Here is a 24,521-nt window from a genome sequence, read left to right as displayed (position 1 = left end):
TCTGGCTGGACTTTTGTCCTGTATCGTTGGGTTTACTATTTGGGGTTCGAAATATACTCTGAAAATTTCGAAGGGATTATCTTTTCTTTTGGGTTCATCGTTCGAAAAAACAAACTGAGCATTAAATCGAACATCATTCAAGTAAAAAATGAATCAAATAGTGTGAGAGACTCTAAATTCTGATGAATTCAATTAATCAAAGAGAGTTTTTTATTGTAAATATGCCTGAGTAGGTCGATTAGTATTTAAATTGCCCTCTCTTTGGTGTAAGAAAAGTTTATACACCGTATCCCAAATTCGAGATAAATTAACGCAATAAATTAAAAGAAAGAAGATGTCCACCGAAATTGTGAAAATCGAAAAATTGGAGTATAAAGCCATCAAGTACCTGTATTTAAAAGGGTTAAGAGGTAAGCAGATTTACGAAGATATGCTTAATACCCTTGGTGATCAATGTACTTTGTATGCGACCGTGAAAAATTGGACTGTAAGCTTCAGAAGAGGTAAATTTTCCATTGAAGATGATGACCGATCGGTAAGGCCAGTTTCTGTGTCAGTCCCCGAAAATATCGATGCTGTTCATGACATGATTTTATCAGACCGTAGAATTGGGCTAAAATAGATATCTGAAGCACTGAATATTTCATACGAACGCGGTCATCATATAGTTCACGTCAATTTGGACATGAGAAAAATTGCTGCAAAATGGATCCCCAAATATGTTTGAATGTTGACCAAAAGCGTGCAAGGGTAGAAGCATCGCGTTCGATCTGTGCTCGATTTGAAAACGATGTAGGCTTCTTAAACCGAATTGTTACTATGGATGAGACTTGGGTACATTTCTACGATCCAGAAACAAAGCAACAATCGATGGAATGGCGACACTCTGGTTCTCCAAGACCTAAGAAGTTTCGTGTCCAAAAATCTGCTGGAAAAGTTCTTGCTTCAGTTTTTTGGGATTGCCATGGAGTGATCATGATTGATTTTCTGGATAAGGGTGGAACAATAACCGGAGATTACTATTCGACATTACTGACCACTCTACGGGAAAAAAATTAAAGAGAAAAGACGCGGAAAGCTATTCAAAGGTGTTTTGTTTTTGCAGAACAACGCCTCAGCACACAAATCTCATGTTGCCATGCAAAAAATTCGTGATTTATGGTTAGAATTACTAGAACACCCGCCTAATTCACCAGATTTGGCTCCATCCGACTATCATCTCTTTCCTCAACTGAAAAAAAGTTTAAAAGGTCCTAAATTTTCTTCCAACGAGGAGGTAATAAAAGCTGTGGAGGTCTGGTTCGCAAAGCAAGAGGAAACAATTTTTTTGAAAGGTCTAGAGACGTTGCAGGTTCGCTGCAATAAATGTATCCCATTAAGAGGAAAATATGAATATTATGACATTGAAATTTTGTTTGCTTCTATAGTAGGCTAAGAATTTTCCAATATATCCTCGTATTTCATGAAAAAAATTTGAAGGATTAAAGGAAAAATCGAGCACATCAGAAATACATACATAAGTGGTTGTATTGATGAGAATATTTAAGCACTTGGATCAGTTCAGTGGCGACCATGTTAAAAAAAAATTTCATGGAAATGATTCATAATTTTATTGCTGTTTCTCATAACCATTTCCATTAGAAGGAATTCTTTTCTGACTGATAAAATCAACAAGTACCTATACCTATATATCCATACAATGTGTATTTCTCCAAAAACAGTTGATTATGAGTATCATTCAGTTTATGATATCTCTTGGCTTGGAATATCAATGCCAGAAACAATATTAACAATGCAAGCAGCCTTTACCATGAACTCTAATCGAAGCCACCAATTGTGAATTTGGAAGAATCGATCTTTATCTCCTAGATTTCCCCGAAATTATAGCGTTTGTGAGATTAGTTCGAATTCTGTGGCGTTCGCAGAAAGACATTTGGCAATATTTCACTTCATAAATAGATTAGGTACCCTATTTCAGAGGCTGAGATCCTTTTCAGGGAACTCCCTCTCATCTCCAGGCATGATTCCCATTGGAAGAACTGATATTTCAGGACCCGCCTCTTGTTTTTATCTTACTTCTGACTTTTCGACTTTCAGAGTTTAGCTCGGAGGCATCAGTGAAAAGTTGATTGACGTGAGTGTTGTACTGATGACACAAGAAACTTTCGAAAGTGACTTCCAAATGGCTTATACCAATACGAGTGACCAACATGAGGTGTATCACTATTATAGTGGGAATAACTATGGACACTTTATGTCGGGTGAGGGTTTAATTTTCATCCCCGTTCATGCCACCACCCCTATTATCAATTCAGTATTGAATGTCATGGGAAAAATTGACCAATTGCAACAGGTTGACGATAATTTATTTCTAGCTGAAACCAACACCTTTTCGTTCATCTCACCTGTAAACCTAAGAAAATTACAATAATTGAAAGCAAAGTTAGGTCCACACAGTGGTCTCCCTTAAATTTCCTTAATAGTAACCCATTTGTATTTATATTAATGCAGTTGCTAATAAAACACAATTTTTGTATGACTCAAACTTACATCAGCCACATCATTTGGCAAAAACTGGAAACTGTAACCATTTGTTACAAATTTATTACAATTCATTACACCTGGTCTATCCTTTCATCTGAAACTACACCACCCACTTGTAACTTTTTAAATAATTGTGGCATCAAAAATGGATTTAGACTAGAATTTATTACAAATTTATTTTAACTGACTCAGCAATTTAAATCCCAATTTTGATCTTTCTATGGACGTTCCACCCTTGATATAAAATATTCTGAGGTCGTGTATTCCAAGAGCTACTGTTATCAAATTGTTGTCAAATATTTTATTACTCCAAACTACCTGATGCTGAATGGTCACAATTATGTGATAGTATAGTGAGAAGGGATTACAGTTCACTGCCACCTTAAGGTCTATTGTGCCCCCTAACAGAGCTGTATTATGTGATATTTGTGATGACCATCGATTCTGTTGAAGAAAAAATGTGAAATTTCTACAGAAACATCATTCGTTTGGGTGTATTCCAATAACTACGCACTTCAAAGTTAAATATTTTTTTTAAACCAGACCGCCTGATAGTGGGTGACAACACCCTGTACTATGTTATATTTGTGTTGATATAACTGTTCATTTTCCTTCATTACTAATCAGTTCAGTCTTTTTTCACTTGCTTATTTCTGAATTTATTTCGCAAAACATGAGATTATTGATGGTTCTGTTTATGTCATATAGAATATCCTTCACAAGTGTTTTCATTGTGATCACCTTTTATGCTTTCTTAGTTTTTGTCCAGATTCTAGGCAACAATCGTGATACTATATTATGTAAAATGAATTATTCTTGATAGCTGTGAATGGATCTTGAACAAGTCGCATTACTTTGTGAAGAAATAATTATATTGCGTTTTCATATTAATTTTCTTCAGAACTTGGAAGATTCGATTCTCCTCAAAACAGTATAATAACCTTGAGGGGAATGACAACATCAAATCTGTCATCATAATATCCTCTTCTATCATTATAATAAGCTAGTCGTTACGTTATTTGTCACAAATGCATCTCGGTTAGGAAAATAAACAAATTTTGTATGTGAAGATTCCTCTTCTCACGACATTTACTCGGTGTCAAGTTAATTTCAAGTCTATCCTATAAATCTCACAAAACTCTGGTTGAATGTAAGACATTTGCTCCAATTTTGGCATATTTTTTTCCAGATGGAAGCATTGGGACAGACGAATCTAACTTATGGTCGAGTAGCCCTCGATCAGATACCCCATCACCAAATTCCTATATTCAGAACACAATTTGTCCACCATACCAATCATATAAGCCCATGAACTACTCTCCAGTTGATCATCATGTGATAACGTATAAAAATGGTAAGAAACGACTGCTTTTCTCATTTTTTTGTTCAACCAAACCAACGATTGGAAATATAAATGTCAAAGAAAGGAAAAAAAGATGAAAAATTACAATAAAAGAGTCCAATGAATAGGGATTTGAGAAAATACAAAATGAGTAACAATTAGGTAAAGCACAAAATTCATATCTTGCAGATTTGTATTTGCATTTTTTTGTTGTTGTAATATTTTTCATTTATTTTTAGGCTGTCATATGGGTTTATATATATTTTTTTAACATATTTACACTTCCTGTAATTGGGTGTTTTACCTGTTGGAAATAAAGGCTTATTATATTATATTATTATATTATATCTTCGGTATTTACTATTTTATAGATGAAACTTTTCACAAAATAAGCTGAAGTATTTCAAATTAAAGGGCTACAAAAATTGATCGAAGAAAAAGAAAATCCAGGGAGTCTTCTCCAAGAAACCAAAAAATTTCATCTGAAGTAAAAAAAACAAAAGTAGAAAAATGTTAGATAATAAAATTAAGTTCTATATGTCAGATTGACCTAAAATTCACAAACCATTTCAAAAAAACCCCAGTTTTATGTGAGTTAAAACGCAAACGCCACTCAAAAAAGTCAAATTTTTTCATCTGTCCATAGATTATTCCTTATACATCTAAAATCAGAAGGATGAAATGCAAGGGCAATCATCAGCGTATATAAATTTCTCAGATACTTCTGAGAAATCCCTATTACTTCTGTAGTAGGGATATCACACAGATATAAATTGAAAAGAAGAGGTGCTAAAACTGATCCTTGTGGAAGACCATTATTCAAAGTTTTGAAATTACTACTATTATCATCAACAAAAACACGAAACCTTCTATCTGATAGGATGTTTTTCAGTAAGCGAACCATCTTTCCACACTTCAGATGGGTGTAAAGTTTGAAAATCAAACCATCCCTCCATACTGTGTGATATGCTGCAGATAAATCCACAAATGATGTTCCTGTTTTTAGTTTATCCTGCTTCAATGAAAGTGTTGAGGTTCAGAACCTGATCACAACAATTTCTGTTTTTCCTGAAACCCCCTTGACAATTTTGGAAAGCGTCTTCTAGAGTCGATTCAATCCTTAAAAGAATTAGCCTCCTTTAAATTTTAGAAGGAACCCTCAATGAACTGATGGGTTGATAACTACTAGGATCAGAATTCACAATTACAATAACGTATGAACATGTAATTTATACATCACAAGAATTTCAATCCCTCCTGAAATAAGTGATTGTAACCTGGAAAAAGTCAGAGTTGATAAAAGAAAACATCGATGACTAAATCATCAACAGAAGTTCTGTTCATTTCCGACGTCAACAGTTAGGTTTTCCATTAAAAAAAGGATGTAAGACAAATTCTCAATTGTACATAAAAATTTTCGTTATTTAAAATGAAAAAATTATTTTTATACAAAATAGTGAATACCAAAGATATGAATTCTTTGTGTTACTTTTTACCCACTCTTCATATTCACGAACCTAGTTTTAATTGCACATTTCAGTTGAAAAAAAGAGGGTTGAGACTGTATTTTTCTCGGCAGTTTTGAATTAAGATGTCAACTGGTTGTTTCACGTAAAAAAAACTTTGTTTCTTGATATTATTTTTACGTATTTACATCTACAAAAATTATTCTTCAATTATGACGAAACAAACATTGATGTTGAGTGCACAGTCCTATTACAAGTGTCAAAACTATAAAAGCTCAAATTGACTCCGATAAAAAGAAGATTGTAAGCTCTTGAGGAGTCAATTACATGGGCGTTCCGATTAATTATGCTTTTCAACCATTAAAGATAAGCTCGCCATGCGTAAAGAGTATTTTGGCATTCGATATTATCAATATCTCAAATGTACCTACATCCATAAAAGTTCTCCTTGGGATATTTTTTTATGAAAGCGTGGGAGATTAATTCTTGGCAAACAGTTCGTTATGTATTCGAAACATTAACATGACTGATGCATTTTAGTACTTCACCGCTTAATTTATGTTCATCGACTGGAAAGTCGATCGAAAATATTTCAGATTTTGGAATTATTGTCTTACAGGTTATTCTCATTTCGCAATGTCGGACATATCAACGAACGTGCCTTATGTGAGGGTGGTCAAAAGGCGAACAACGGCCAATAAGAAAGAAAGAAGACGCACTCAGTCAATAAACAACGCGTACGCTGATCTAAGAGACTGTATACCAAATGTTCCAGCAGATACGAAATTATCGAAGGTAAATAAGAAGGAAATTAAAAAACCATCAAATTTCCCCAAGTTGAATTTCGAGGTCATGAACCTGGAGATGCTATATGTATAGCGAAACACGTCCATGGTCTTTTAGCCTTTTAGTTTTTAGATACCAAATTCAAGCTCGTTCTTTCATTCCAGATAAAAACATTAAGATTAGCAACATCCTACATAAGTTACTTGACTAAAGCTCTTGAATCTGATGACCCTACCGTTGGGTTCAAAGCCGAGTTAACCAATTTAACGAAGAAAACGACGAACCATTCTGCTCAATCGATTGAGGAATTACCATCGCAATCTTCCTGTGACACGACAGTAAGTCAACCCTTATATTGCTCCAACTATTATTTAGATCTATTGAGAACTTCAACCCTTCAAACTTTAGTTAACAATTCTTAAATCAATTAAGGGTTTAACAAGCCATATGTTAATAAGGATATAAAATATTCTGACTGGCCAATGGCTTGTTCAAGAACAGCTAAACTACAGCAATCAGCTCAGGTTATTTTTATTCGTGCTTAATCTCACAAGTGAATTATTGGCAAACCTCAGCTCTTCATGAAAAAAAAATCGACACTTATTTAGAAAATTTAAAACTATCGTATTGTATACTCAATAATTTGGCCATATTTTGCAGGGGTTTTTCTTCAAATAAACAAGATATTATTATATTCATTCACGGAATCATTCTTATTCGAAATTTGGGATAATTTTACTTGATAAAGTAACACTTGCCAAGTGAAATATCTACCAGATAGATAATAATGAAATTCCGATTACTGTATTATTTTCTTCATTTATTCTGACAAGCGAATGAAAAATGTTTTCACTACTGCAGTAGGCCAAAGCTCAAAAATAGAAAATATGCGAGGTTCAGATTTTGAGATTGAAATTTGTGTATATCAAACTTTAAATTTTCGATAATACCATATCAGCATTTTACAACTTTATGAAGGTTTTGTGGTTTTCATTACATATGCAGTAAGAGAGAGTAATAAAAGTATATCATACTTTAAGGGGAAGCAATCCATTAAATTCATATTTATTCTCTGATTACAGTAAATATTCCTATTTTCTTTGTTTGATGGAGCTAGTAGCACAAATCAAATTATGCTCATTATTTGGGGAGGGAGAGTAGATGGGTGTTAATCACATTATTCTCCCCTATAATAGAGAGATAATGATCACGGTGATGTGCCACAAATGTATTAGAGTCACTCTATCAAAGGGCAAATAGACAAAAGCTTAACGGGATGCCACAAAATAAATCACTCGAGCTAATGATGACAATATGCATACCCACAATTTTTTTCGAACTCATGACTCAATCTAAAATAACTCAATGGGTAATTTTAACAAGGAATGGTAACTTTTTGAACCATGCAGATCAATTAGATAGTTTTATTAGATAGAGAATGGCAAGATGAAAATTCATCAGCGAAGTTATACATATAAAGGGTGGATGGGCTTTCAGATATTTTTTTATGGAGAACTAGCCATAATTTTCGGCTGAAAATTTGCATGTTGGGGTTTTCGACTATAACCTTTTTCCCCAAAGTATTTTCAGACTTGTGCAGCTTCCGGTTATACCGGAAACAGCCTACTACTTTCTTATTTTAAATGGCACACCCAGTATATCTTTGCATCGTTAGATAGCTCATTTAATGGCAATTTCAAAAGTGTGCCATACCTTGGGTAAAAAGTCAACGGGTTATGAGTTATTGGGATTGTAATGAAAAAAATGGTAAAAACAGGAATTTACACTTTTTTGAATATTCCTGAAGGAGACATTTTCAATTTTCTATTACGTAGTGTTATAACGCATATTGATGTTTCGACCAAAAATGTACAGGGTGTTTATGAGAAGATCATCAATTTGGACAAATTAAAAATCAAGATTTTCAAATTGCAACCTACATTTTTAATAGTTCAGTCGATTATACGTGACAATAGGGTAGAGTTCACCTCAATAAACCCTATACGTAAATTGAAGAAGAAAGTCTTGTACTTCATTTGGAAGTATCATCACGAGAAAAGTCCTCTTAGGGGATGTTTTTGATTTTTTAAGGAATGCATACCCAATAGACGTCATCGAAATCTACCTGCTCCTGTTTGCAGCGTTCGTTTTCAACAAAAACTCATCTTATCTTCTCCCTAGATTCATCATGAGAGAAAAAAACTGACATCTGCGAAAACTCGCGATCCACTCCCTTTAAGGAGTTACAGAGTGCATTTTCGAATAACTTATTAATATGTGTCGGAAGCAATGTTTACTCATTTTATTTTACGTTGTAAACAGGAAGACAACCAAAGGAAAGCAAAGGGACGTACAGGTTGGCCTCAACACGTGTGGGCTCTTGAACTGAAGCAAGAACAGACAATTTAATAATCTACGGAAGCTTTCTTTGACGGCGTATGAATAAAGATGGATTTCACGTTTATGTATCAGGAGATCCTCTCGTAATACAATGTTTTTATCAATATTCATATATTTCAAATAAGTAACAACACTTATTTCAACGATTCAACAATCGAAGAGTATTCGAAAAGGTTAAAAAATTTGCACCCTACTGGATAATTTTTCGTATTGGAATTTCTTCAAGCTTTCTTCATTCTAAGCTAGTCATATAAATTAAGTACCAATTCTTGCCAAAGAAAATTAAATATTTTTCAGTTTTTCACCATCCTAAACGAATGAAAAAGCTTAATACGTTCGAAAATAAACTGAGTTAGGAAGTATATCAGTTCATTGTCAATAAGATAATCTACAAAACTACTCAGTTTATTTTCGCGACGTTTATGAACTTCGGAAAGGGTTTTAAATAATTTTATAACATGGAAATGAGATCCTTCAAAGATGTTACATTCTAAGAAACTTCCTCGGACTGTATATAATCTATTTCAGTTAAACCACATGGCTCCTTTTGTATACATTTACCTACCAGTTAAGAATTTTATATATTTTGATTATAGTGAGATATAAATAGAGTTCGACTTTATTGATAGTGTACTATTTATGTTTTTATTTCTTTTATTTTGGTATTGAATCTCCATTGAGTAAATGGTATAACTTGAGACCGATACTAATGATTGTAAAGATCACTTGTTTTTTGTTAATTATAGATAATAGAAGGGAATAAAAATTTAGTTGGTTTTCCGGTGTTTTCTTGTAGATTTTGAGGTACTGCATGAACACATTTCAATTTTTCTTCATTGGGTTTCACAGAATTTCACTAATCGTCGATATAGAGATGCAAGGTAAGTGGAAATAATTTTTTATACTTGATATACGATATATGAATTTCAATTCGTCGTGTTAATCTAACTTCATATCTCAAAAACGTGAGGATGAATTTCATGAGCACTATTTGATCCTTGTTGCATTTAGACTTGAGTTTGGTGGATTGAATTGACGAATTCTCTACCGGCAATATTGAGTAGTAATAAACAACATGAATGAGATCATTTGATACATGATACGAAAAGAAATCTGTCTGGAGTGACCGCCTACCACGATTCGTAGTTACTCTCAACAAAGAATGATATTCATGTGGTTTTAGATGGTGATGGCATTTAAAATAACCCATACTAGTCTCCTAACAATTCATTAAGACGAAGTCGCTGTTAACTCACTGAAATTCCAACCCTCATTAAGATACTTGTCTGTTGTTTTACAATTGATTTATTCTCCCGAAAATATTTCACACCCAATTCTAGAAAAGGCTCCATTCACTGGAATTCCTATATCTTACAGTGTGAATAAAAAGAGCTCTCCATTAATTTGGTGAAATTCCAAAAACGAAGTTTCATATCAACGAGTATTAGTTAGTGAAAATTCGACAATTTCATTGGGAAAATTTCACAAGATGTTTTATCCCATTTAAACATCGATAAATCAGTATAACATCATCAAATAATTACCGGGAAGACTTTATGTGAGTAAACTATCTGTATTCTTTCTCATACATCCATCATTCTAACAAAATCAATTAGGATCATATGGATATGTTTATTTTGAACGTTAAGAGGTTTCAACTCCATAAAATGTCAACAGAGTTGTAAACATCACTTAACTCTTGCTTGAAGTCTCTGGAGACAAATTACTGTGAGTAATTGAGTGGTTGAAGATTTTTTTTTACGAAATATTATGTGATTCGCTCCTTTATTTATGTAACGAGGGTTATTTTGAGAAATATTCCTGAGAGGAGGCAAAAATACAATTTTGCAACTACATACAGGATGATGATGAGTTTTATGAGTGACTTGAAGCCAAATCACCCTCCGAAATTCGGAAGCATTGAAGCATAGTACAGTTTGTTAAATTTTTCTAACAATTCATACAGGTCCGAATTTTTTTACTGTATATTTGGAGTAATTGTGATATAATGGGAAAAGGATTTGAACTGAGCCATTATTTATCCATACTCAATGACTGAACTAAAATATTTGAATCTCATAAACGTAATTTTTCGAATTCAAAAAACAAATGATGTTCCAGTCAAATTTCATATACATCTTTCTTGAATGCTTTTGATGATCATAAAAAATAAGGTATAAAATATGGTGTAATAAAATATTTGACTATGATAATAGTAGCATTTCAAATCACGAAGTCAAAATATTTGATATGGAGGGAGGGGGTATAGGAGACCTTTAGAAGATTGAAATTGGGATTCGAATCAATAAGTCAGCTGTAATTAAATTGTAATGAATTCTAGTCAAATCCCATACTGCTGGCAGGATTACATCCAAAGTGACACCTACACCAGTCGTAAATAAAATGTCAAGAGTAATAAAATTCAGACCTTGTGTAATAAATTCTAATGTGACAAATTGTACTATGCTTCTGGTTTTGGCAGGGCGACTTGGCAATACTTTTATGAGTATTCTTCAGAGGAATTACCCTCATTCTGAGTATCACCCAGGTCAGATCACTAGAGAATAAGAGAATTCAAACCAAGTACTTCCGCTTATAATAATTTAATCGATAATCAATAAATACACGTGACAAAATATTTTTACATTAACATGAATTTATGGCAAATTTTAGATTCGTATTGGAATACTTCGAATTTTTTCTTTTTATTTCGCAGAATGGTAGATATCGATCAGAGAGTCATCATTTCAAGTTCTTGTTTATCCATGGTAAGAACTTCTCCACCCTTGTGTACACCCCTGGATATTGACCCTTGCCACAACCTATACCCCACGATACTATGCCCACTTGGGTCCACTTGTGTCCTGTGTTTACCATAAGTGGTCCACCGCTGTCTCCCTAAGAACATAATTAAAAGATTAGAGAATCATTCTTTCAGTCAATTTGGAAGTCTTTCTATAGGAAAATTGCCCAAAATTCAATCCTGGGTATCTGGACTATCTGATGGGTAAAGATTATGTAAAAGAATCACTTCGAATTTGAGTGGAACCTTTGTTGTTGGACAATCCTCATCTATACTTACACTACATGAATCTTTAGCTGCCTGGCCAGCACACAACATGTGGTCCACAATCCCTCCTGGAGCAGCATGGCCATATTTGAGCCTACAGTCACTATTTCTCCAGATAGGAATGTTCACTTCTTGAAGTACCGAAGGCTGAGGACCACCTAAGGCAGATGATAACATGAAGAAATTAAATTTTCACACCCTAATACTCACTTTCTCTCAAGCTTCCCCATCCGATCACTGTAGCTGTAGTTCCAGCGTAATCACTGCCAGAAGTTGGTAGACAAATAGGCCTTATTTGATGCGTGAAAGTCACTGGACTATCGAGTGTCAATATCGCAATATCATTGTACTGGAAGTTGAGATTGATCAAAATGGAATCGCTGAACATCTATTATCTTACCAGAGTTCTTCCATCGAATCCCCTGTGTCTCACAACTCTCTTCACTTTCTTCTCAATATGCTTCACTTCGACGTTTGTTTTGATGTTGTGGTCACCTAGTCGTACAGTCAGGCGGGCAACATCCCAGGAACTCATACTGAAAAAATCATTTTTGCATTGAAGTATCAGAGAGAGATCGCAGTGAGATGTAGCAAAACCAAGAGGGAGTAAAAGGACTTTGGAAAAACTTCGCAGGAACATTCACTACAAAAAAGTTACAATAAATTAAAGTGTTTCCATCAACAACGCAATTACGAATTACTAATTTGGTTGTCGTTATGAGACAAGGCTATAGTAAAGCAGGTCAATTGGAGAGTAAGTGAACAAGGGTTGGTTCTCCTTGGAAGACGTAGAAGCTTATGCAGAAGAAGTAAATGGTGAAATGCTATGGAAGATTTTTCGCCTCAAATGCAATATAAAGCTACATTCAGTTTTATTAGCATCATGTTTGGTTGATCTCACTCGTGTTTTCCAGACCCAAAGAGTCAGGCTTTCATTTAAAACAAAAAGGTGTGATGCCACGAACAACTTGATACTCTTGCTGTAGAGCCTTCAGACTTCAGAGTATGCTTAGGATGTATCAAGATCTTTAGTCTCAATGCACAACTAAAGGCTGAAGATTAGAGATATCAGGGAACCGAAAGAAAAATGCCACTTTCCAGTCGTTGAAAGCTTCTGCCAAACTACCAACACTTTCTAACTATCCGATGTCATTGAGTATCACTTTCAAAAGAATATACATACTGAGTATCACTTACTGAGCTACGCAATGGGCAGCGGATAGAATATGGATGTCATCAATCAATGACCCTCCACAAAACTGCCTTCCTCCATTGAAAAGTGCAGCTATCCAGGGCCACTCATTGATATCTGCATTATGACCACCAACAATTCTCTCCTGATCTTGGTATCCATTCTTGGCCCCACATTCAGCTTGAGAAATTGGACCTCCAATCGCTGGTGGACTCGTCGGCTTTGGAGTTGGTTTTATAGAGGGAGGTTTTGGTTTCTGGCTTGGCTTCTGGGTCCATGGTTTTGTAGTCCAAGTTGGTCGGAATGAGGTTGACAGTGTAGAAAGCGTTGTATATTGAGTGGATGGAGGGTGGGTGGGTAATGGGGGTATAGTATTGTTGGGGCCATGCGTGGGAAGTGGAGCATGAGTAGGAGGCCAATATGATATTTCAACTTGTTGAAGGGGGTACTTGATGCTCTCCCCAGGTGGTGGATTTGTTGGCTGAGTAGGTGAAGGGTACGTAGTAGAAGGCACCTCTTCGGATGTGACTGGATTTGTGCAACATACACCGAACATCTAGAAAGATACATCGGATATCAACATCGTTGATCTTGAACTCTATATTCTATTTGAAGTAGTTAATGAAGAAATTCAAACACTAACTTGTCGTCCTTGCAAAGTGTAATAACTGCAAGTATCGTACATCCCTAGTATCCAGGTGTCCCAGTTATTCAGTTCGGGAAGCTTGAAGTAGGGATAGCATTGTCTGAATGGGGTGCATCTTCCCAATGCTCCTTTGCTGGTAAAACAAGCACCAGTATTGGCGATTTGTTGTTGGAGCCTATCCCAATCGCCATTAATAGATGAAACAAAAGGATTATTTTGCAAACCAGGTCCAGGTACTAAAAACTGTTTCGCCGTTCTTTTTGTTCCTTTCGAAGGCTTGGCTGAAATTAAATATCGCATCTGTAATTATTTTTCCATAAAAAACGAGACAAGTCGATAAATTACCATGCTACAAAAATATCACGAAACGTCAACTTTGGGTATCAATTCGAGAACTGGATTCTTGTGATCGTGAATATGCTGCCCAACCCTAGATTTAAATCAACCTTAATTGATTTATACATTTTAGGAACTCAAACGCAAAACTTACAATATCTCAAATTCGATTCCAAACTCAGTGTTTCCTGATAGATTAACTCTTAATGCGATGCTTTTAACTGAGATAATTTTTGAGTAATATATCAAGATCTCATGTTAGTTTTATACATAATATACAGGGTGAGTCAACAGTCTTCGATCGGTCGATAACTGTAAAAAATTTTGGACTAGGAGGAAGATTCAAACTTTGGCTGAATACACTCTGATTAGCGCAGAAGCTAAAATAAGTTTTGACTTTATAGGGTGGACTAAAAGTTGTCAAATATGGTATGACCCTGCCTTTTTAAATGAGAATTACCAATTTTCTATGACATTCTGAATCTTCATGAAATTTTTATTTCAAATACCCCAGTACTCATTATTTATATCATACCACAGATTTCAAAGATGTCACCAACATTTGTATGCGACAAATACGAAAATAATAATCTAAAACAAGGTCTACCTGAAATAAGTAATAGAGCAATTAGAGATTTTTCAAAAACTTCATTTTTAACGAATTTTTCAAGTTGGGAAAATCATATTTGGGACAGTGCCATATGCGTAGTGATCTCTTCGAGGTTTTGGAATCAGAATTCACTTAAGTCGCAAAACTCTTACCTATATGTATGTATGAGTAAAGGGAAAAAATTAAAGGAACAATTTGTCGAAGAAGGAACACAGAAGATAACGAACCAAGGGGTGTAGGAGTGAAATTTACAGCATTTTCAGGAGTACAAGAACTCTCTTATTGTTCTCCTTTTACACAAGTTAGTATCGCATTTATAGAGTTCATCAACTATAAGAATGTTTTCAAATGGTGTTCAATGTACTACTCATAAAAACGTTACTTGTATACTAATAGGGATTAAAAAAATTGTAATTGAAAGATCTTGGATCGTTGTCTTCTTTTCCAAGGTTTTGTTTTTATCAGTTCTGTATGAAATGTCTAGTTTCGATATAGTGTCGTCTTCTGGGAAGTTTTTCATTGCGGTACTATATTATAATCATCAGTTATTCATTATTGACAATCGATCATTAAATCAATAAGCGTAATAATTTCGGGCTTTATCATTTAACATTGTCGGAGAGAAAGAATTTTTTAACCATAGATTACCTAAAGGATTTACATTCCGTATGCAAAACATATCAGTCATTGACCGAATGATTGTATCAAGGCCTTTCATTCCTTATAATAACTGGTCAGTAGATGGGTCTTGAGGATCAGATAGGGAGGACATCGATTCAAAATATTTTGATGCAATTAATTAGACGTTTTGCTGGCAGCGAACTAATTTAATTAACCAAGTATAGGTTAATGTAAAGATAAACTCATTTTGCATAACGAATAGAAAGATTTCCGAACATAAGTGTCTAAAACCTCAATATCTGAAGAAATGGATCTTGAAAAGACACAATCTGGCAAAACTAATGGGTAAGAAATAAATTGTAACAATGCTTTGAAAAGTATAACCCAGACATCACTAACAGTGGAAAACTGATGATTTTTTTTATAAAAAGAGTAAGTAAATCCTATATCAGGTTCATGAATCAAAAATATATTTTCACAATTGAACGATCGAAGAAATTGGTGGAAAGAAATGAGGAACTGATAGATTTCGGTTGATTTTGGAAAATGTAAATAAACCGGCCCTGGTTAAGGTGAATGTCCTTTTCAACCTTGGTATAGCAGCTACTGATTGCAAGTCGCAAGACAAGTGCCATCAAAGTCATTAGTGATGACCAGAAATTGAATAAGTTCCATGATTTTTTAAAGGTGTAAATACATCCTACGATCTAAATGACGCTTCTGGGGAGAAAACTCTTGTTTGTGGTCCTTCAAATAGGGATGTAGCCATTAAACGTATGATTTTACAGTTTAAAGTTGTCTAAGTATTCATATCAATCAATATTCAAGAAATCTCAATTGTCAATGCCATAACATGGTCAAAATTGGAATTTCTGAAGAACTAGATATATTTTCACATTAATTTGAATTCCTAAAACACGAATGAATTCGAAATAATGAAGCATTTTGAAGGGTATAAATATGAAACTATATTAAGTTGAATTGAAAAAATGTTTTTATTTTGGTTATTTCATTTTCAACACCTATAACACAACCTCAACCTCTGTTGCTGAAGGAGATAAAATTAAGTTTTCGAAAGCTTATGTATTGTTATTAATTTATTGTCATCAATGTTATAGAAACGTTCGAGTCAGTTTTACAATATTGATTGAAGAATATTCTAGGACGTGCTTGATTTTTCTTGAAACTTGTTATAGGCAGTTTTTCCCTCCAAGCAAAGAATAATAATAAAAAACTTTTGTAAAAAATTCTCCTCAGTTAGAAGTTATGCACCGTTTATCAGGGGTTTTTCAAAACAAGTTCTCCTAACAAATAATATCGTAACAAGATTTCATGAAACTCCCTCTTGAGAGAAAGAAATTTTAAAAATTTTAGTAGATAGAGAGATAGAGAAATAAGAATCATTTTTCCAACATTATGATTGTAATAGAAATGGCATCATTTCTGAAAAACTGCCATTGTCAAATTGTGCAACTTTTGTACAGATAATTTTTATTCCCTTGTGTTTCAGTTGTTGGGGGAGAATACCAATAACAAATTTCAGAAGAGGCTAGTTTTTGAGTAGGTACAATATGTATTTTTCGAGTTTTTTCAACCTGAAAATTATTAGGGGGATGAAATAGTTAGCTGAAAGTCAGCTGAGAGCTTGAAACATTTAGTTCTGTCAATTGAATTTCCCTACAAATGATGATTTTCTGTTCCAATATAGCTTCATAGCTGAAATTCAGTGAAAACTCTATTTTTCAATCAACTAAGGCCGTCCAATGGAATTCGAAACAGACACACAAATGGCTCAAAAACCATTTTCCTTGTAAAAAACTAGTTGGCGTAAAAGAACTCGTTCATTCAGTCCGGTGATATTTAATGGATCAACTGACTTATCTCGTTCGATGTTCCGCAAATAGAGAACTGACTAAATATTGGACTTGCGAAGTTCAAGATCAAGAACGCTCTCGCTATTCGAACCTTGGATCTTGTTCATCTTTGTTTATTATTGAGATTTGAGAGACGGTTTTTGAATATTTAACGGTATAATATTCCGCTCGAATGGACGTGTGGGTGAAGATCTCTGAATATGGTTTTCTTCATCGTTCGTCATCTGGTAACAGTCAGTAGAAGAGTTGAAATCTTACCTTCAACGACGACAGTGTCATCAAATGCAGCATTGAGGTCCGGAAGAATGATCACCAGTATCACACAAAAATAACATCGTTTACCGATACCCATTCCGAAATTCAAAATCCAAAATTGTCGTTGGCGCGACCAGCGTACAATGTTTAAATTTTACAAAGTTGCTCCTATAATACCAAGCTTCATCCCCTCCTCAATGCTCTCGGAAGCCAATTTGCGAAGAAGGAACAACTTCTAATGGAAAGAATTGGAGGACACTCTGCTTCTTGAAACGATGTGTGTAGGTGATCTCATTTTGCCAGAAACGTTTCGGTAACGGAATCCATACTGATTCAATCTCGATGGAGCACGAGAAATTATTTCGATTCGTATTTGCCCGAAACAGGTTTCCTCTTATTTAAAATATCGTACAAAGGGCCCTGCCAATTATGAACGGATTCGCTAAAATTAATGATTGACATCTAGAGCTAATCGCATCCATTCAGTTTTGAAAAAAAAGCTGAATAGTCTGAATTGACACCCAGAATGCTACTGTGACAACCCTTCGTCTTCAATGAGACAAAGTAAATTTCTTTTCAAGTTATCTCTATTTTGAGTAGATTTTTCATCAAGGATAGATAAGATAAATTGCCTCAGAACCACCAGAAAAAGGGCAATCCTAAGTTATCTAGTCCTTTGTGAAAAATTGGAAGTTGTAGTCCTTTGGAAACACATCAAATGGTAGGATAAAGATATTCCTTTGCGATAGATCCTTTCGGTGAAACATCTGAAAATATCTTCTCCAATGAAGAGTATACAAAAACAGAAGACTAGAATTGAAAATTTGAAAATGAATTTGCATCTCCAATAGAAAGTCTGGATTAATATTCGGAAACACTATTCGAGTTTAATGAGGAAAAAGTTAAATTCTTTCTCTTACTATACTGAGTGGACACATTTTAACAAGAATTGATAAGATAAATTGCAGCTGCACGACTTTTTTCAAAAGAAACTCCATAGAAAGGGAGACCTATGTTATCTAGCTCTTTGTGAAGAATTGTGGAGGTTCTAGTTCTTTGGAAACATATCCAATTAGGAGTTTGTTTCACGATATACCATCGCTATAGATTTTTCGTGAACCATCTAAGAATGTTTTGTCCAGTAGTCCAGAAGAGTATAGAACAGAAGGACAGGATTGAAGAATTGGAAATGAATGTGTTCGTCTGACGATCAATGAATAGTCTGGGTTAACACTCAGAACACTACTGTTATAACCCTTCTAGTTCAATGAGACAAAGTAAATTTCTTTTCAAGTTATCTCTATTTTGAGTAGATTTTTCATCAAGGATAGATAAGATAAATTGCCTCAGAACCTGCAGAGAAAGGGCAATCCTAAGTTATCTAGTCCTTTGTGAAAAATTGGAAGTCGTAGTCCTTTGGAAACACATCAAATGGCAGGATAAAGATATTCCTTTGCGATAGATCCTTTCGGTGAAATATCTGAAAATATCTTCTCCAATGAAGAGTATACAAAAACAGAAGACTAGAATTGAAAATTTGAAAATGAATTTGCATCTCCAATAGAAAGTCTGGATTAATATTCGGAAACACTATTTGAGTTTAATGAGGAAAAAGTTAAATTCTTTCTCTTACTATACTGAGTGGACACATTTTAACAAGAATTGATAAGATAAATTGCAGCTGCACGACTTTTTTCAAAAGAAACTCCATAGAAAGGGAAACCTATGTTATCTAGCTCTTTGTGAAGAATTGTGGAGGTTCTAGTTCTTTGGAAACATATCCAATTAGGAGTTTGTTTCACGATATACCATCGCTATAGATTTTTCGTGAACCATCTAAGAATGTTTTGTCCAGTAGTCCAGAAGAGTATAGAACAGAAGGACAGGATTGAAGAATTGGAAATGAATGTGTTCGTCTGACGATCAATGAATAGTCTGGGTTAACACTCAGAACACTACTGTTATAACCCTTCTAGTTCAATGAGACAAAGTAAATTTCTTTTCAAGTTATCTCTATTTTGAGTAGATTTTTCATCAAGGATAGATAAGATAAATTGCCTCAGAACCTGCAGAGAAAGGGCAATCCTAAGTTATCTAGTCCTTTGTGAAAAATTGGAAGTCGTAGTCCTTTGGAAACACATCAAATGGCAGGATAAAGATATTCCTTTGCGATAGATCCTTTCGGTGAAACATCTGAAAATATCTTCTCCAATGAAGAGTATACAAAAACAGAAGACTAGAATTGAAAATTTGAAAATGAATTTGCATCTCCAATAGAAAGTCTGGATTAATATTCGGAAACACTATTTGAGTTTAATGAGGAAAAAGTTAAATTCTTTCTCTTACTATACTGAGTGGACACATTTTAACAAGAATTGATAAGATAAATTGCAGCTGCACGACTTTTTTCAAAAGAAACTCCATAGAAAGGGAAACCTATGTTATCTAGCTCTTTGTGAAGAATTGTGGAGGTTCTAGTTCTTTGGAAACATATCCAATTAGGAGTTTGTTTCACGATATACCATCGCTATAGATTTTTCGTGAACCATCCAAGAATGTTTTGTCCAGTGAAAAGTATATGGAACAGAAAGCCAGGATTGAAGAATTGGAAATGAATTTGTATAGCTGACGATCAATGAATAGTCTGGGTTAACACTCAGAACACTGCTTCGATAACCCTTCTAGTTCAATGAGACAAAGTAAATTTCTTTTCAAGTTCATCTCTATTTTGAGTAGATTTTTTCATCAGGTTTGATAAGATAAACTGCCTCAGAACCACCACAGAAAGGGCAATCCTAAGTTATCCAGTTCTTCGTGAAGAATTGAAGGTTGTCGTCCTTTGGAAACACATCCAATGTCAAGATGAAGATATTCCGTTGCTATAGATTTTTCGTGGAACATCTGAAAATGTCTTCTCCAATGAAGAGTATATAAAAACAGAAGACTAGAATTGAAGATTTGAAAATGAGTTTGTATCTCCAAAAGAAAGTCTAGATAAATGTCCGGAAACACTATTCGAGTTCAATGAGGAAAAAGTAAATTTCTTTCTCTTACTATACTGAGTGGACACATTTTAACAAGAATCGATAAGATAAATTGCAGCTGCACGACTTTTTTCAAAAAAAACTCCATAGAAAGGAAAACCTATGTTATCTAGCTCTTTGTGAAGAATTGTGGAGGTTCTACTTCTTTGGAAACATATCCAATTAGGAGTTTGTTTCACGATATACCATCGCTATAGATTTTTCGTGAACCATCTAAGAATGTTTACATTGATGATCAATGAATAATCTGGGTTAACACTCAGAACACTGCTGCTATAACCCTTCTAGTTCAATGAGACAAAGTAAATTATTTTATTATTATTATTTATCTCTATTTTGAGTAGATTCTTTCATCAAGGATAGATAAGATAAATTGCCTCAGAACCAACAGAGAAAGGGCAATCCTGAGTTATCCAGTTCTTCTTGAAGAATTGAAGGTTGTAGTCCTTTGGGAACACATCCAATGGCAGGATGAAGATATTCTGTTGAGATAGATTTTTCGTGAAGCATCAGAGATTGTTTTCTTCAGTGAAGAGTATATAGGACCAGACGACTAGAATCGAAGAATTGGAAATGAATTTGTATGTTCGACGTTTATAACTTAGGTATTGCAAGAAAGTACTCGAAAAGCCAGAATCACAGCCCAATAGGCTACAAACTGAACACCCACAAATTATTGTTTTTATCAAAATAATCTTGGTGAAGGTTCTCCAAAAAGACGAGAAGAATTGGTAACAAATGAAATGTGAGGACAGCAACAGCACAATGATTCAAAATCCTCACTGAGTCCTACGAGAGTCTCAGTACCTTCTTTTATATGCTTCAAATTCCAGGCTATCCAAAACCGGTTCCTTTGGACCTTATTTGAGAAAGATTATTAGTGATTTTTCGAAAGTGGGAATGCTGTGAATCTTTCCCCGAAAAATGTATGAATTCTTCCACATGGATGAGAAAAAGCAACATTCTCATGTAATGACTAACATGCTATAATATATTATTGAAACGATCCACACTAAGATCATACACAGATAAACGTTTTCACGGAACCATTCGTATTGTCCACCTCCAAACCACAAAATCTCCAATCTATTTACATCCAGGTGTTTATTCAACTCTCGAAACGAAAGAATAATTAGATGAATAGATAGACTGAACATGGCTACGAAGAGGACTGACTCGTTAAATATTTATGTAAAACTAGATCTGGTTTTTCATGCACTTATTGATACCAGGAGTTCATGGACCAGAACAACTCTTTTTTTTGTATCATTACTTTTTGATTTGGAAATTGTGTAGATTGTATATGACCTTTAGCCTCGTAGAAGACTGTATCGAAATAATGTGCATCATTCTTCATTTTTTTCCGAAATATTTGACTTTCTGCGGCAAGATTTATTAAAATACTGGACACTCGCATCAATCATTTTCAGATTCGATAGATATCCATTCAATATATACCTCGAAATTTGAAAAAAATCCATAGGTACTCCTGTTTTTTAGCGAAATTGTTCAGCCCTAAGAAATGTTGGTGCAAGAAAATAATGGGAATTTTTACCAATTATGGAATTCTTGTACATATTTCGAAAAAACTATGCCATTTCTTATATGAATTGCGATAAGCCATTAGCGTATGTGTTTTCATTTTGTGTTTTTCCAATCTCACTGCAGTATATGCAGGGTGTTAACTAAATATTTTGCAAAAACACTGGAGGTGATTCCTTGTCCAAAAACATTAATATTTCCTGCAGAAAGATGAGTTCAAATGAGCACCCCTTCTGAGATATGAGGTGACAAATTGGTTCAAGTTAACAAAAAAATAAAAGTAGGATGGCATACTACCACCAGAATATTACAAGGGCTTTTAGAAAGACGTCAAGGATTCTTTTGGCGTCAAGAATTCTTTTGGAAACGGTTTTGTTCAGACTGTTTAGAGCGTTAGACCAGCAATATTAATTTCGGAAATAATGACTATACTCTCATCCCTTGAAGTACTTTCAGATGTGAAATACAATGTTTGAGAATAAAACATGTTGTTTTGATAGTAAAACCCTTCATTAAGATTTCTACAGTTAATATATTAATTCCCAATTGAAGCAACTATTGACTTACAATTAACATGCATTGAAATAGTGAAATATGGGTTGCTTTTGATTGATAAATATTTTTATTGATTTTTATGCTGATATGTAACTTGGATTCGAAATGGAAAATCAGAAAAAGAAAACTTACTCCACAATCCTTTACTTAGTAGGTACACAGTCAAATATTTTCTACTAACCCTGTGACTAATTCACAACAATAGGTGCAGGATAATGAATTCAGGAAAGCTTGGGATATTTTTATTGACATATTTATTAACAAAATTCCATAAATACTATGGAGTAGATCTAATTAAATCCTAAAAACTAACAATTTAAGTTTAAAACGATATGTAGATTGACGCGCCATCTACGATCTGACAATGAAAATTCTATGGCAGCCGCGCAGATTCCTTAACAGTTTTGCTACCCACCTAGTTTAGTTCAATAAACACCTGATAGGTGGCGCCACCCATCTACATAATACTCACTGTCCGACTCCTCCAGCCTTTAAGTATAACACTTTTCACTCGCATTTTCAATTAGGCCCCGTGCGCGGCCATGGACGGACCTCGGAGCAGTGGTAAGTTGATAGCGGTAAGTCCTCGAAGATAGCTACCCCGTAGCTGACTTGGGGCACGCAGACTTCGAGGTAAAGTACACCTAGTGGCTTGACCTTTGAAATAGTCGCCTACTGCGCTTACGGATGCGCACGTTATGCTGACGGAAAAATTTTAAAATAATGAAAATAGTTTTCCGCCATATTTGTTTTGATGTATCACGTGGTCGGTTTGGTTGGAGTACTTTTCGAACGGCCCCCGTATATTTTGAACGAAAATATTTTTTGCCTGCCCCCGTATAAATTTGGAAAAATACTTTTTGGGCGACCCCCGTATAAATTACGGTCAAAATACTTTTTTGGTTGCCCCCGTATATTCAGTCCCGATTTCGACCGGCTCCGAGAGAGCGACGGCAGCGCCACATTTTCAGTTCATTTTGACCGAATTTTGCGGCAAAACGCTGAACTAACGGCTAAATCGCCTACTAATTCTGACCCCATAGGATTTCGCTGGCATTTCATGGGCAGATGCATGGGAATTTTATGAAGGAAATTTTTACTCTGATAATTTTTTTTTTGCTTTCACTTCACGTGGGGGTTTCTAAATAGGGTGAAATCGAATAATTTCCTCATTTTTTTCCAGAAACACTAGTTCTCTCTCCGGGATTCAGTGGCCCATGAATGGGAATTTTATGGAGGAAATTTTTATTTTAATAATTTTTTTTTTGCTTTCACTTCACGTGGAGTATTCCAAATAGGCTCAAATCAAATTATTTCCTCGTTTTTTCCAGTAATTTCTCAGTTCTTCGGAATTCAGTGGGATTTCATGGGCAGATGTATGGAAATTTGGTCGAAAACGCTTTTTTTTTTTCGTATCGTCTTGAAATTCGAAATATAGTTTAATTTAGCTCTTCTCTATCAGAAACTGCAATCGGTTCTTCTTCAAGTGAATTATTTTTCGTTTTACGCCCCTTTGAAGGGCCTCAACTTTGAAAGGCCCTAGCAGCCGAAATAAATTTTTTTCGTCAAAACTGAGCTCAGATTTGGAATCAGGGACCTCGAATTATCCAGAAAACATGTACGGCACTTCAATATCTAAAAGTTGGATTTTTGATTCCGATCGGAAAAAACGCAAGACGCAAAGATGATAAAAGAAGCTTTTTCTTTAGACATTCTTGAAAATATTGCGCCATGTCTAGAGACATTATGCCTTAATGATCTTCAATCCAACGCAATCTGGATCAAGGATTAGAAGCGTAATGTTCTTCAGACATTCTTGAAAATATTGCGCCATGACTAGAGACATATTGGACCGATTGATCTTCAATCCAACGCAATCTGGATAAAGGATTAAAGCACATTGTTCTTCAGACATTTTTGAAAATATTCCATTATGACTAGAAACAATCTATTGAAAGCAAAAAAAAATATTATCGGAGTAAAAATATTCTACATAAAATTCCCATACGCATCTGCCCACGAAATCTCACTGAATCCCGAAGAACTGGTAAACAAAAAGGAAATAATTTGATTTGAGCCTATTTGGAATACTCCACTTGAAGCGAAAGCAAAAAAAAATCATTCGAGTAAAAATTTCCTTCATAAAAATCCCATTCATGGGCCACTGAATCCCGGAGAAAGAACTAGTATTCTGGAAAAAATGAGGAAATTATTCGATTTCACCCTATTTGGAAACCC

The 24,521-nt window shown here is 34.6% G+C and overlaps 2 protein-coding genes across 2 annotated transcripts; one reads left to right on the top strand and one right to left on the bottom strand.

Moving 5' to 3' along the window:
- Nucleotides 1–2,094: 2,094 nt before the first annotated feature.
- LOC123321526 (heart- and neural crest derivatives-expressed protein 2-like) lies at nt 2,095–9,315 on the top strand. The gene is made up of 5 exons (XM_044909180.1): nt 2,095–2,261; nt 3,734–3,898; nt 5,972–6,147; nt 6,303–6,476; nt 8,461–9,315. The coding sequence occupies exons 1-5, from the start codon at nt 2,150–2,152 to the stop codon at nt 8,545–8,547; spliced, it is 714 nt and encodes a 237-aa protein (XP_044765115.1). The 5' UTR covers nt 2,095–2,149; the 3' UTR covers nt 8,548–9,315.
- A 1,810-nt stretch (nt 9,316–11,125) lies between these two features.
- LOC123321534 (proclotting enzyme-like) lies at nt 11,126–17,371 on the bottom strand. The gene is made up of 7 exons (XM_044909191.1): nt 17,146–17,371; nt 13,444–13,727; nt 12,806–13,356; nt 12,009–12,144; nt 11,819–11,957; nt 11,621–11,766; nt 11,126–11,436 (listed from the first exon to the last, which is right to left on the bottom strand). Exons 1-7 carry the CDS (start codon nt 17,237–17,239, stop codon nt 11,281–11,283), a joined length of 1,506 nt encoding a protein of 501 aa, XP_044765126.1. The 5' UTR covers nt 17,240–17,371; the 3' UTR covers nt 11,126–11,280.
- Nucleotides 17,372–24,521: the final 7,150 nt, after the last annotated feature.

Source organism: Coccinella septempunctata, chromosome X, assembly GCF_907165205.1.
Source record: "Coccinella septempunctata chromosome X, icCocSept1.1, whole genome shotgun sequence".
Classification (NCBI taxonomy): domain Eukaryota; kingdom Metazoa; phylum Arthropoda; class Insecta; order Coleoptera; family Coccinellidae; genus Coccinella; species Coccinella septempunctata.
This window is presented reverse-complemented; position numbering and strand designations above follow the sequence as displayed.

Coding starts and splice junctions, on each gene's coding strand:
- LOC123321526 (XM_044909180.1), top strand. CDS start 2,150: ATGACACAAGAAACTTTCGAAAGTGACTTCCAAATGGCTTATACCAAT. Junction 6,148..6,302: donor CAGATACGAAATTATCGAAG/GTAAATAAGAAG, acceptor CTTTCATTCCAG/ATAAAAACATTAAGATTAGC. Junction 6,477..8,460: donor AATCTTCCTGTGACACGACA/GTAAGTCAACCC, acceptor CGTTGTAAACAG/GAAGACAACCAAAGGAAAGC.
- LOC123321534 (XM_044909191.1), bottom strand. CDS start 17,239: ATGGGTATCGGTAAACGATGTTATTTTTGTGTGATACTGGTGATCATT. Junction 12,145..12,805: donor GCTGCCCATTGCGTAGCTCA/GTAAGTGATACT, acceptor TGATTTTTTCAG/TATGAGTTCCTGGGATGTTG. Junction 11,958..12,008: donor GATTCGATGGAAGAACTCTG/GTAAGATAATAG, acceptor CTCAACTTCCAG/TACAATGATATTGCGATATT.